Genomic DNA, 14,088 nt, shown 5'->3' on the forward strand with positions numbered 1-14,088 from the left:
TAGGTTATAGGGGTGTAATAATTGAGGAATAATTTAAACTTTTCAAATTTTGAGTTTTTCTTCAACTTTTGCTATCCCTTACTTATGTTGGAAACTAACAATTGGTTTTCAGGTACATATGGCACCTAAGTCTATGAATAAGATGAAGGCCTATACTTTGAGGATACATGTAGAGTCTTCCGAGCCTAGTGGTTCAGTGGAAGAGTACCCGAGGTAATACCGTAGGGACACTACAGTTGATGTGACATGTAGAGTTACGAGATGACAAACTCGTAGCCCAGCCTAGGATGAAGTCATCCAGGATTCCACCACCACACACTCCTTCACCTGATGATAGGGAGGAGAAGGAAAAAATAGTGTCTGAGTTTACTCCAGAGGTTGTTGCTCAGGACCCCTAGTCTGAGGAGGGGTCCCAGGATTCATCCGAGGAGGTAGAGCAGGAGGAGCCATCAGTGGCGCCCCAGTCTGAGAAGGGTACCACTACATATGTACAGTAGACAAATGTACCCCAGTATAAGGAGGGTAAATATCAGGCTACCCAAAATGATTTAGTATAGCATGGGCATAGTCCTGCTCCCGTACATACCTCAAATACACCTCCCGAGGAAGACATCTAAGGTGGTGTGTGGAAGGGATGCGGGAGATATTTATTATTGAAATTTGTTTCCGGTAGGCAGGTTGGCCTATAAGCTGAATTTATGAGGAGCATTGGATTGACCTATTGGGCCTCGATCAAGTACCATAGTTACGAGCGGTATTTGATAGATATCAGCTAGAGTGGATGACTAGTCCACTCAGTTCTTATAGCCTGGCTATGGTACAGGAATTTTATGCATCCTACAGAGATACTGTAGTCCTTCCTATGAGTAGACATCCAGTCCTGCTAAGATTTTCTAAGCAGCCATAGCTTGAGCACACGCTGGTTAGAGGGGTAAGAGTTGACACATTGACAGGACTATCCTCAGAGTTATCTTTGTCCTATATTATATTACTCCTGCATCTACAGCTGAGTGTAACCACAGAATGAAGATCTCACATGATGACATATCATATAGGAGGTTGAGAACCACTAAGAGAGGGTTGAAATGACTAGGTGGATAGTTAGTTATATTTTACCTTTGGGTGATGCGGACCCATAGATTGAGGGGCATGTTGTGATCAAGAATGTCCTATTGACATTTGAGGCCAAGTTCTAGTGGCTGCTTATTAAATACCAACCAATTCCCTCTTTTTCAGATAATATTTTGACGTGGGAGGGATCTGTATTGGTTGCTTGTATGATGGTCAGTTATGTTGTTGATTTTGTTTTCATCCTTAGGTATAAGTTAATAAATGAAACTTAGGGGAGTTGACTAATCTGTCATTCCCTTGCATTATTCAAAGGCTATGCAATAAGGTCAATATGCCTGAGATACGAGGTGTATATGAGAGGGTACTTGCGACAGTGACTGCGCAAACTAGGACTATGAGAGATCTGGTATGTCTAAGCTCTTCTAGGAGATCAAGACAGTAGATAGCAGTACCATGGGACCAGATTGAGGGTCCAGTAGTTTTCATAGAGTATAATAATCTACATCACAGTGATGTGGGTGTTATTATTGATATGGAGATAGAGGAATAGAGAGAGGCTCCAAAATCCAGTACACGGGGCGAGGGGCGAGGGGATACTAGCTACTTATTCTTTAGCCCCGACTTCAACCTCGAAGTTGGTGGGTGTACCTTCAGAGCCTACTCACCATCTACTAAAGCTCCTGTTTCAAGTATGATCACTATATCTAGCGAGTTTTTACAGAGCTTAGTGGACAGCCAAAGTACCATCAATTCTAGAGTAAGAAATGTTGAGACCAACATGACTACCCTCTACGAGCAGATAAGATTAGGGGTTAGGACTAGATTTGAGAAAGCATAGGTCTGATGGAAAGCCGCACTGAGTGTTACACTATTCGTGCTATATGTCAACTTCCAGATATGGCTTGATAAGTTTGAGAGATGGGTTACAGCCCAATTCACAAAGACAGATATGCCAGATCTAGCCCAGATAAGAGAGGAGTTTGATATATTATGAGAAGAGGTACGCTCTCTCAAAGAGAGTCATGCTGTAGCTACTCCCTCAATTACACCCCAGGTGGTTCAGATATCACCTCTACGCATACCAAGATAGTTTGATTTCTTTGTGGAAGGTGATGAGTAGGTTCATCAGTTGGGGCCATGAGAGGTCACATAGACGACTTGCAAGACCCTAATTTACCATATAATTAGGTCGTTTAAAAGTCTGCGCATGATTTGATAGAGTCTGTATTCGTCGATGAGTAGAGGTATGCATCTATAGCAGCGGGTACATCATCTAGTAGTGCATCGCCACCACCACTACCTCTACTAAATGATATGCCTCCATCAAGGGATGCTCATGATTAGAGCACCAAATACATCCAGGTATGTTCATACTTCCCTCTGTTTTACTTTGTTTTAACGCATTGAGGATAGTGCACAATTTTTGTTGGGGGTGGGCATAACATACTACTATGGGTTTTTAATGCCATACTTATTTTTCTGTCGGTAGTGGTATGGTTGTATAACCGGTATGTCCAGGATAATTTTGTGTTTGTATTGTCTTTTATTTTGTATTGTTTTTTATTTTTATGTAATTAGGAGATTCTAAGTATTTAGAGCAGCAGTCATGTTTTGACCAACTGTCCTAATCAATACAAAATAGCACCTACAAGTTTGTTGCACAAGAGGGCAAAACTGTGCAGACAACGCGTGCTAGTTGTACTGTATCTTGCACATCTAGGTGCCTGGTCCCTTGTAGTTAGCTGCTCATCATCAAAACTACATATATAAAAATAGAACGTGAATTAATTGAAATCGAAGAGAAAATCATGAACCAAGTAGTTGTGATGCACTTACACAGCAGTGGTGGCACAAGCATTCCTGCTCATGGATTTTTATTTGCTTTTTTGTACTATTTTTTTGTGAAGCATGGGTGGCGTAAGGGTATTAGGTTTTTCTCCAATATGATTTGGATTTTATTTTTAAAATTGTAGATCTTCTCTATTCTATAAATACACCCTATATGCACAGTTTTAATATAATTTTTAACCAAAAGAGTTATAGGCACCATCGCGAAGACTGGAGAATTTTTATTTCATTTTTATTTTCCATATTCATTTGTCTTTACATTTTTTTCTTTTGATAGTTTATTGTATTTTATCCATTCCTAGGTGGAGCTAAATTTTCTTTTTAGGTTGTGGTTCTTACAAGAACGTTGTCATTCTAATATTATTTTCAACCAATTGATTTTTCATCATTGAGTTATTTATTTCTTTTCTATCTTAACTGTTTGGTTATTTGATGACATAATTGAACACTATTTGTGGCTCATTAATAGAACTTGAAAGAGGGAATTCTAAGCGTCATAAGAATAAATAGAGCTTGTTTGTGAACCTTCAAGGAAAAAGGAATCTATAAGGTACTGAAAAGATAAATATATCTAGTAGTCTTTCATGGTTGATACAAAAGAAATATACATGCACTTCATTAGTAGTCGGCGATCATAGAGACATAGCTGTTAGCGATAGTCAAGTAGTCTTAAAGGTATCTGCAAGATGCTCAATAAATATTATAAACCTGCTACTAGTAACTCAAAAAAATCAATAGGCGAATCACTTGAAGAATACAACGTGATTATTAGATAGCCCATAACCCTATACAGAGGCGAATCTAGGATTTGAAGTTTGGGGTTCTAAATTTTAAAACAAAAGAACGGTTTCATGCTATTATATAATAACCAACGAACAATTACCGATAAATAATGTATATTTAAAAAAGCAACCACTTAATATTATTTAAGTATAAATGTTATCATTATAATTGCACTCGCAAGCTAAGAGAGTAGTGTTTGAAGAAGTACGAGTCTTGAAAAAAGTTTGTGATTATATTAACTCTTGCTTTAAAGATCCTAAATAAGATGATAAAACACAAATTATGTACGTATTTCTCATTGTCAATCATATACAACAACAACAACATACCCAGTGTATTCCCACCTAGTGGGGTCTGGGGAGGGTAGAGTGTACGCAGATCATACCACTACCTCAAGAGAAGTAGAGAGGTTGTTTCCGATAGACCCCCGACTTAGGACCTATAACAGTATAACCAATACAAAAAGTAAGCGCATATAAACTAGTATGGTACACAAAACAAACTAACAGTATAACAAACACAAAAGATAAGTGCATAATAAACTAGTAGGGGATGCAAAAAAGCCAACACCACTAGCCCCAAAAACTACAGCCACAACACTACAAACTAGAAACTCCAGACCCAATGGAGCACTCCCCTATTACTACCGCCGCGCTCTCAACCCCTAACCCTCTACCCTAATCCGCGTCCTCCACACCTTCCTATTAAGGGTCATGTCCTTTGTAAGCTGTAATTACACTATATCATGCCTAATCACCTCCCTCTAATATTTCTTCGATCTACCTCTAGCCCGCTTAAAACTATCCATAGCCAGAGTCTCACACCTCCGCACTGGAGCATCAGGGCCCTCCTCATCACATGCCTAAACCAATGTAGCCTCACTTCTCGCAACTTATCCTCCACCTAAGCAACTCCAACCTTCTCCCGAACAATCTCATTCCTCACTCTATCTTTTCTGGTATGTCCACACATCCATCGCAATATTCGCATCTCTGCCACCTTTACCTTTTGGATGTGGGAGTTCTTAACTAGCCAACACTCCGCTCCATACAACATAGTTGTCCATACTACCACTCTGTAGAACTTACCTTTTAGCTTTGGGGGAACCTTCTTATCACAAAGGACTCTCGAAGCGGGCCTCCACTTCAACCACCCTGCCCCAATACGATGCGTGACATCCTTGTCAATATCACCATTACCCTGAATTATGGACCCCAGATACTTAAAACTCTCCCTCTTCTGGATGGCCGAGAATCTAGCTTCACAACCACTCTATCTTCTTGTGATATATCACTGAACTTACACTCCAAGTAATCCGTCTTGGTTCTACTTAATCGAAAACCTCTAGATTCAAGCGTCTGTCTCTAAATCTCCAACTTATCATTAACTCTACCCTGAGTCTCATCGATCAAAACCATATCATCTACAAATAACATACACTAAGGCACCTCCTCTTGAATATGTCGCGTCAAAACATCTATCACCAAGGAAAATAGAAACGGGCTAAGAGTTAATCCCTGGCGCAACCCTATCAAAACTGTGAAGTGCTCCGAATCTCCACCTACCGTCCTCACATGAGTCTTCGCACCATCATACATATCCTAAATCGACCTAGTGTATGCCATGGGCACCCCTCTATCCTTCAAGCACCTCCACAGAATCTCTCTGGGAACTCTGGCATATGTCTTGTCTAGATCAATAAACACCATATGCAATTCCTTCTTTCTCTCTCAAAACTGCTCCACTAATCTCCTCACAAGGTGAATGGCCTCAATGGTCGAGTGACCAGGCATGAAACCGAACTGATTCTCAGAGATCATCATGATCCTCCTCATCCTCAACTCTACCACCCTTTCCCAAACCTTCATAGTATGACTCAACAACTTAATACTTCTATAGTTGTTACAACTCTGAATGTCTCCCTTGTTCTTATACATTGGAATCATCGTGCTCCACCTCCATGCTTTAGGCATCTTAGCAGCTCTAAAAATAATGTTAAACAACCTTGTCAACCACTCCAATCCTACCCCACTAGTGCTCTTCCAAAAATCTACTGGAATCTCATCTGGCCCCGTCGCCCTACCCCGCCGCATCCTGCGAATAGCTCCCATGACCTCCTCAATCTCGATACGCTTACAAAAACTATAACCGTGACCCTCTTCAGATATATCTACGTCTCCCAACATAGAATCTTTGTCCCCCTCATCGTTCAAAAGTTTATAAAAATAGGACTACCACCTCTCCCTAATGAGGGTATCCTTAACCAACACTATACCATCCTCTCATTTGATGAACTTCACTTGGTCAAGGTCACGAGCCCTCCGCTGCTCCCTGTCCTTGGCCATCCTATACAACTTCTTATCTCTTTCTTTCTCTTCTAAAGCCACATACAAACTCTCAAAAGCTGTTGTCTTAGCCGTCGTAACCGCTAACTTAGCCTCTCTTCTAGCTACCTTATACTCCTTCTTATTCTTCTTTCTTTCCTCATCATCCTTGCTCCTAACCAACTTAGCATAAGCCACCTTCTTAGACTCAACCTTTCTTTTGACCTCTTTATTCCACCACCAGTCTCCTCGATGTTTGCCAGACCGACCTCCGAGACACCCAACACCTCTCTAGCGATCTCCCTAATGCAACTGGTAGTCATCTCCCACATATTATCCACACCCCCTCTACTCTCCCAAGCCCCCCTACTCTTCAACTTCTTTTCCATCTCCAAAGCACTAGCCAAAGTTAAGCTACACCACTTAATCCAAGGTCGTGCCTCCCCGCTTCTCTTCTTTTTTCCCTTATTGATAACCAAGTCCATCACCAATAACCTATGTTGAATTGAGAGATTCTCGCTAGGTATGACTTTACAGTCCTTACATAGCGCTCTATCCCCTTTTCTAAGAAGCAAAAAGTCTATCTGAGTCTTGTTCACTGAACTACGAAATGTTATAAGGTGATCCTCCTTCTTCAGAAAGCTCGAATTTGCTATCCACAACCCAAAAGCCCTAGAAAAATCCAACAGAGAAGCTCCTCCTTCATTCCGCTCACCAAAATCGAAACCGCCATACACATTATCATACCCTCTCGACAAAGACCCAATATGCTCATTGAAATCCCCTCCCACGAAAAGCTTCTCAGTGCTCGGGATACTCCTCACCACCTTATCTAAAACCTCCCAGAATTCCTTCTTCTCCTCTTCGTCCAAACCTACTTGCGGGGCGTAAGCACTAATAACGTTCACCGTAGACCCTCCCATGACCAACTTAATAGACATCAGTCTATCACTAACTCTCTTTACTTCTACCACCTGCTCCCTAAGATCTTCATCTACTAAGATACCTACCCCATTTCTATGTCTCATGCTACCCGAGTACCACAACTTATATCCATCCGCATCTCTCGCTTTGGTGCCTACCCATTTAGTTTCCTGAACACGCGCTACACTAACCCTCCTTTTTCTAAGAATCTTCATCAGCTCTATAGACTTACCCTGCAAAGTACCGATGTTCCAAGACCCAACTCGCAATCTAGAAGCTCTCTTATCCCGCCTAACCTTACTACCCCTACCCCTAACCCCAAACTCGATCCTAGACCCGACCCAGACCCAACCCCCCAAACCCCAACCCAGACCCAACACCTCCTAACCCTGACCCCGACCTATGACATGACCCTAGTCTACCATCGCTAATCACAGCCACTATGCAACAAAGGGGGATCAAGATAAGGTAAAAGGGCACACTAGTTAAAATGAAGTCAATAAAGGAGCTAGGGGCCCAGACAACAATCTATAATAGATAGAGAGCAACAAAACCAATAATATAACACAAATTTTGATAAAAAATAGTCAATAGCGGGAACTAATACTACCATAATTAATGTATATGCTAGTACTTCAAGTAACAGTAATCAAACAAGGTAACACACTCCAAAACTACTAAGAACAATAAAAAGATTCACACGTAAAACACTATTACAAAGTAACCAATCAACAAGAATTTTGACATCCACAACCAGATAATGAGTCAAGACGCTACGAAACAGGAATCCCTACAAGAATAGTGCAGAACACTACCAGTAGCAGACCCTTAAAATCAAGAAAGCTATACCCTAAGAAAGGTTAAAAAAATCACAAATAGAAAGAAAATGTGTATTTGTCGTCTAATAAGGTGTTTTGGTGTTAAAACTTTGTAAAGAAAATAACAAAATTGATGAATATTGAAGGTTACAATCAATTTTTTTTAATTATATTATCATTTGAAAGACAAATAATTAAAAAAAGCAAACTAGGAGAAAGAATTTTCTATATATATATATCAATAAAAAAGTTTCCGGTATAAAGTGCTCAAATTAGAATATTGGCTTGCAAAAGGAGGAACAAGTTGGTACCAATGGGATTCCAACCCACACATCGAGACACCAAGACCTTTGCCAACCTCCGCTTAATCACTAAGCCATCGGACAACTTTTGTACCTGGGTTCGTGGCGTTAATATGTATTGTTACTTATTGAATTTCTCAATACAAGTATCGGGTTTCTGCAAAAGTTATTGAGTTCAGCCGAACCCTCAACTTATACTGTAGCTTCGCCCCTAGCCCTATATTAATTTCATTCATCGATAACTAAAAATCTACTCTTCGTTTGGTTAATTGCTCATTAGCTATTTTTAATTTTTTTTTAGTTTACTCTATCATAAGTAATAACTTTTAGATTTTTCGCATCCAATAAAAAATTAAAATTTGTATAATTTAATAATAATTAAATCACAAGTCCCTCCGAATATATGATATCTAGACTCATAATCTTAAATCGCTGGTATAGTCACGTGCACGTTGTATACAACGACGCAACACCAGACAACATTTTTTTCTTTTTTTTTTGGGGGTGGGGGCGGGGGGGTGTTGAAGAGAAGGGATATCAACTTTATAAGAAGCTGGAAAAACGAATGGCGAAAGAAAAAGAAAAAAGAGAAAATAACCAAAACTAGGAATTTCTTTTATCTGCTGCGTCATTCCTTTCAATTGAAAAACAGTATTGGTAAAAATGGTCATTCAAATTGTGTGCTGTTGAAGAAAACCTAATATTGCATTTTTATTTTTATTTTTATTTTTATTTTTTACAACAGAAAACCTAATAATTTGCATGTTAATTTAGAATATGACTCAAGTCTATATAGACAATTCAGATTTCTAATAATGTGTCAAGTGCATTAAATTTTGAGTACTCCATATGTGTCGGAGCACTATAGTAACTATGCACAACATGCAGATATTGCAATCTCCACTTACTCATATTCATCCTGTACAAAAAAATTATTGAGATCTCTACTTGCTGCTACTGATATTAGGAATTAATTACGGCATTAGGCACTAATTATTGAGCACACTGTGGGTCCTTATTTGTTTTTATTTTATTGGGGTCAAAGATTCTTAGTTTTTCGTTATATACGTCGAAGTTGTGCAATTTCCTACTTTTCCTTTTTATAACATCTTTCGTATCATGTCAATTGTTATTTCATGTTCAGGCAATTAGACGTTGTTAAAGGAACAAAAGTAAACTGAGTTTTTCTTTTCATTAATTTGGACATGGTGAGATTGATGAAATTTCTCTCCTTTTAAGAGAGATTTCATATTGGAGCTTTGATAACAAGACATGCAAAACTTGACTTTTTAACTAGGATGTCTTCCGCACGAAGGAAATGATTTTCTGATGTGTACTTGATCAAAAATTTTAAAAAATATTTTCCTTAAAAAAATAAATTTGTTAAAAAATAGAAAATTAAAGTTTCTTAATAAAATGAACAGAAAATAATTTTTAAAATGTCATTGGATATTGATTTGTCCTTTTCCCCCCTCCAATCCAGGGGCGGTTTAAGCAAATCTGTGGCCTAAGGCCAAAATCGAATGGAGACCTTAAGTTATTAGAAAAATTAATTATTTTTATGAATTCTACTTTTAAAATTATATAATAGATTTCTTCTTATAATTATTTTTTAATTAATAATATAGTCAATACATTAATTCCTTGAGACATAGCACTCTCGACTAAATATATCAAGCTCATTCTAAATTTATTTTATATAAAAAGTTTATTGTGTTAGGGGAACTGGAGCACTCAGAGGAGTGTCGGGATTTTAGCTATTGTAGACGTTTTAAGGTAGAAGAGGTGAGACAGGCTGTCCGCAGGATGCGAAGGGGTAGGGCGACGGGGCCGGATGAGATACCGGTGGAGTTTTGGAAGTTCGTTGGAGAGGCCGGTGTAAGGTGGTTTACTGGATTGTTTAATGAAATCTTCAGGACGGCAAAGATGCCCGAAGCGTGGAGGTGGAGTACCATGATCCCTCTCTATAAGAATAAGGGGGACATTCAGAGTTGCAACAACTATAGGGGGATTAAGTTATTGAGTCACTCTATGAAGATCTAGGAGAGAGTGGTCGAGGTGAGGCTGAGACGGATAGTGTCTATTTCGAAAAATCAGTTCGGATTTATGCTCGGCCGCTCGACGACGGAGGCAATCCACCTGGTACGGAGGTTGGTGGAGCAGTATAGGGAAAGGAAGAAGGATCTGCACATGGTGTTTATCGACCTGGAAAAGGCTTACGACAAAGTCCCCAGGGAGGTGCTTTGGAGATGCTTGGAGGTGAGTGGAGTACCGCAGGCATATATCAGACTAATTAAGGATATGTATGACAGAGCGAAAACCCAGGTGAGGACGGCGGGAGGAGACTCAGAGCACTTCATTGTCCTGACAGGATTGCATCAGGGATCTACTCTTAGTCCCTTTTTGTTTGCGTTGGTGATGGATGTGTTGACGCGGCGTATTCAAGGGGAGGTGCCATGGTGTATGCTTTTTGCAGACGATGTAGTTCTGATAGATGAGACTCGAGGAGGTGTGAATGACAAGTTAAAGGTGTGGAGGCAAACTCTTGAGTCTAAAGGGTTCAGGGTGAGCAGAAGCAAGACAGAGTATGTGGAATGCAAGTTTAATGACGTGAGGCGGGAGAATGAGGTAGTAGTGAAGCTGGAAGCACAGGAGGTATGTAAGAGGGATAAGTTCAAGTATCTTGGGTCCGTGATCCAGAGTAACGGTGAGATTGACGAGGATGTCTCGCACCGTATTGGGGCGGGATGGATGAAGTGGAAACTCACGTCGGGGGTGCTGTGTGATAAGAAGGTACCGCCCAAGCTTAAAGGCAAATTCTACAGGGTGGTAGTCCGTCCGGCCTTGCTGTATGGAGTGGAGTGTTGGCCAGTTAAGAACTCCCACATCCAAAAAATGAAGGTGGCAGAAATGCGGATGTTGCGCTGGATGTGTGGACTGACTAGAGGGGATAGAGTTCGGAATGAGACTATCCGGGAGAAGTTTGGTGTGACTTCAGTGGAGTGCAAGATGCGGGAAGCACGATTGAGATGGTTCGGACACGTGAAGAGGAGGGGCATGGATGCCCCGATCCGTAGGTGTGAGAGGCTAGCGTTGGATGGTTTTAGGCAGGGTAGGGGTAGGCCGAAGAAGTACTGGGGTGAGGTGATTAGGCGGGACATGGAACAGTTACAGCTCACCGAGGACATGACCCTAGATAGGAAGGTCTGGAAGACGCGAATTACGGCAGAGGATTAGGGCCAGTTTAGGTCACTAGTGTAGGGATTACTTGGTGGGGGTTTTATTCCTGTTATGATTCCGTGTTCCGTGTTACATGTTTTATTATGAATCTGTGTGTTTTCCTCTGCTTCCCTCTGTTTTATATTACTTATGGGTGCCGTATTTATGTTATGTAACCTGCTTCTGTGCTTTACTATGTGTTTGTGTGGTATCTCGTGCCTTGAGCTGGGGGTCTTTCGGAAACAGCCTTTTTACTTCATCAGAGGTAGAGGTATGGACTGCGTACATCTTACCCCCCCCCAGACCCCACTAGGTGGGAATACACTGGGTTTGTTGTTGTTGTTGTTGTATTTTTTCTATGAATAGTATTTAATAATTTTTCTAAAATCTATAATCTATTATTATTTTAAAAAAATGAGGCCCCTCAAATTTGGGGGCCTAAAGCGATCGCCTTTTTTTCGAAAGGGTAGAGCCGCCCCTGCTCCAATCCAGCACTTCTCCACTACTCCTTGTAGCCTACATCCCCATTCCCCACCATGCCACACCAGTACCGCCTCCACCACCCAACTCTTACCTCTAACATTGTTTGTCTAATTTATTTATAAATAATTTTACAGTAACATCTATTTATATATATTATAAAGCAGAGGATGAAGCATCAAAAGAAATCAAATAGCAGCATAAGAATAAGCTACTTAACAATTTTAAGACAAGGTTAATAGAATGTTGTAATAAAAATTTTGAATTAAAATATAGGCATATTTGAATTTGAAAATATTAGATTTATTTTTTAAAAAAGATCATCATTAGCTTGAAACTAGAAACCTAACATTGAAAAGTTCTAAATGAACTCTTATTATTCATAAAATTAGAAAGAAAAAAAAATCTTCATTCCCTTTTTTCCTCCAGCATTATCACACACATTGTACTTTTGTAAAATAAAGTATTATGCTATTTGTATTGTTACAAATTGCAATTATAAAAATATAATGTATTAAATTAGTTTATAGATAAAAATACATTCCATCAATAATTATTTAGTTTGAAATATTTTTTTATAGTTCTAGATTGAAAGTACAAGAGAACACGATTTAATTTTGGAGATAAAGTTTATTTTTAAAATTATTTTTTGGATAAAGTTAGCTAAAAATTAGTTATTTGAATTGGTGTTAAAATTTGAATTTTGAATTTGAATTGTCAGATTCTTCTACAATTTAGTTACAGATTCTTCTACAATATGAATTGAATACTATTCATAAATTTATCCAGTTCAATATTTTAAATATATTTGAATTTATTTTATTTAAATATTATAAAAAATAAAAATATGATAATGAATAAATAAGTAGTTATAGCAGTAAGAGTAGCCAAAGCACCAAATAATAATAATAATAATAATAATAATAATATTGATAATAATAATACTAATAATAATAATAATAGTACGTGATATAGTGTTGTAGTAGTAGTAGATAATAATAATATAGTAGTAGTACGTGACATGTGTTGTGGTAGTAGATAATAATAATAATAATAATAATAATAATAATAATAATAATAATAATAATACATACATACATACATACATACATACACACACACATACATACATACATACATATATATATACATATATATATATATATATAACTAAATTATATCCATTTGTGGTGGGCATTTAAACCTCGCCCTTATTTGGAAATTATTTTTAAATTAAATATAAATTAAAATTTATCTAAATTCAATTCATATTAACTTTTTCATTCATTTATATAATTCTAAACTGCCAATTAATTTTTAATGAAAACTCATAAAAAGCAAACGATTAAAACCAAACTTTTATGCACATCTTGATTTAGAAAAAAAAAAACATTGTCTCCTATTTTTTAAGAAAAGATAATTAAATTAATTAAATGAGTTGAGTTTCTAATAAAATTCTAACTACTTATGGTCTTCACGCTTGAAAATGATACAAATTCTCAAAAGATCTTTTATTTTAAATTTATGAACTATAAGAAAATGATACTAACGAATCTTATCTTTTGTAACAAATTAATATTATATTTAATTTTAAATTTGAATGAAATATTAATTGGCAACAAAATCTGTAACCTCCTATATATATATATATACCCTTTTAGTAAACATATATGATATAAGCTTTTTTCCTCTTCCTCTTCCTCTTCCTCTTCTTCTTCTTCTCAATTTCTTCTTCTCAATTTCTTTTTCTTCTTCTTCTCAATTTTTCTCTTTTTTATTTCAACTATTTTTGGATTTAGATTTTGATTTTGATTATCTCGAAAAAAATTGTTATAAGCTTATGATATAAGCTTTCTTCCTCTTCCTCTTCCTCTTCTTCTTCTTCTTCTCAATTTCTTCTTCTTCTTCTCAATTTTTCTCTTTTTTATTTCAACTATTTTTAGATTTAGATTTAGATCTTGATTATCTCAAAAAATTTGTTATAACAATTTCATTCAAAAAAGAATTGATTAATTTTTCTTTATGTGCCTTAATTAATGCTATTTTGTCATATATATTCTTTTTCTTTTTTGAAAATTTGTTTTGTTTAATTGCAAGAATTATTTAAGATTATGAAAGGTATTACATTGAGTATGTATAATTTTCTTTTGTTCTGCTAACTGTGATGACTACTCTATAATTCAAGAGGTCGAAGGGTCATCAATCATCATCTTTATTTTTATATTTATGTAAAATTCATCTATATATATTCATATTACAATCTTATATAAATATATTTTTCTATTTTCATTGCATGAATAGGTGCAGCTATGGAAGTAT

At 37.4% G+C, this 14,088-nt stretch overlaps 1 protein-coding gene across 1 annotated transcript; it reads right to left on the reverse strand.

Moving 5' to 3' along the window:
• Positions 1–366: 366 nt before the first annotated feature.
• On the reverse strand, positions 367–6,967 carry LOC107853449 (craniofacial development protein 2-like). Its single transcript, XM_016698433.2, has 2 exons — positions 6,626–6,967; positions 367–480 (listed from the first exon to the last, which is right to left on the reverse strand). Exons 1-2 carry the CDS (start codon positions 6,965–6,967, stop codon positions 367–369), a joined length of 456 nt encoding a protein of 151 aa, XP_016553919.2.
• Between the last annotated feature and the right edge of the window lie 7,121 nt (positions 6,968–14,088).

Source organism: Capsicum annuum, chromosome 6 (genome assembly GCF_002878395.1).
Source record: "Capsicum annuum cultivar UCD-10X-F1 chromosome 6, UCD10Xv1.1, whole genome shotgun sequence".
In the NCBI taxonomy this organism is placed as follows: domain Eukaryota; kingdom Viridiplantae; phylum Streptophyta; class Magnoliopsida; order Solanales; family Solanaceae; genus Capsicum; species Capsicum annuum.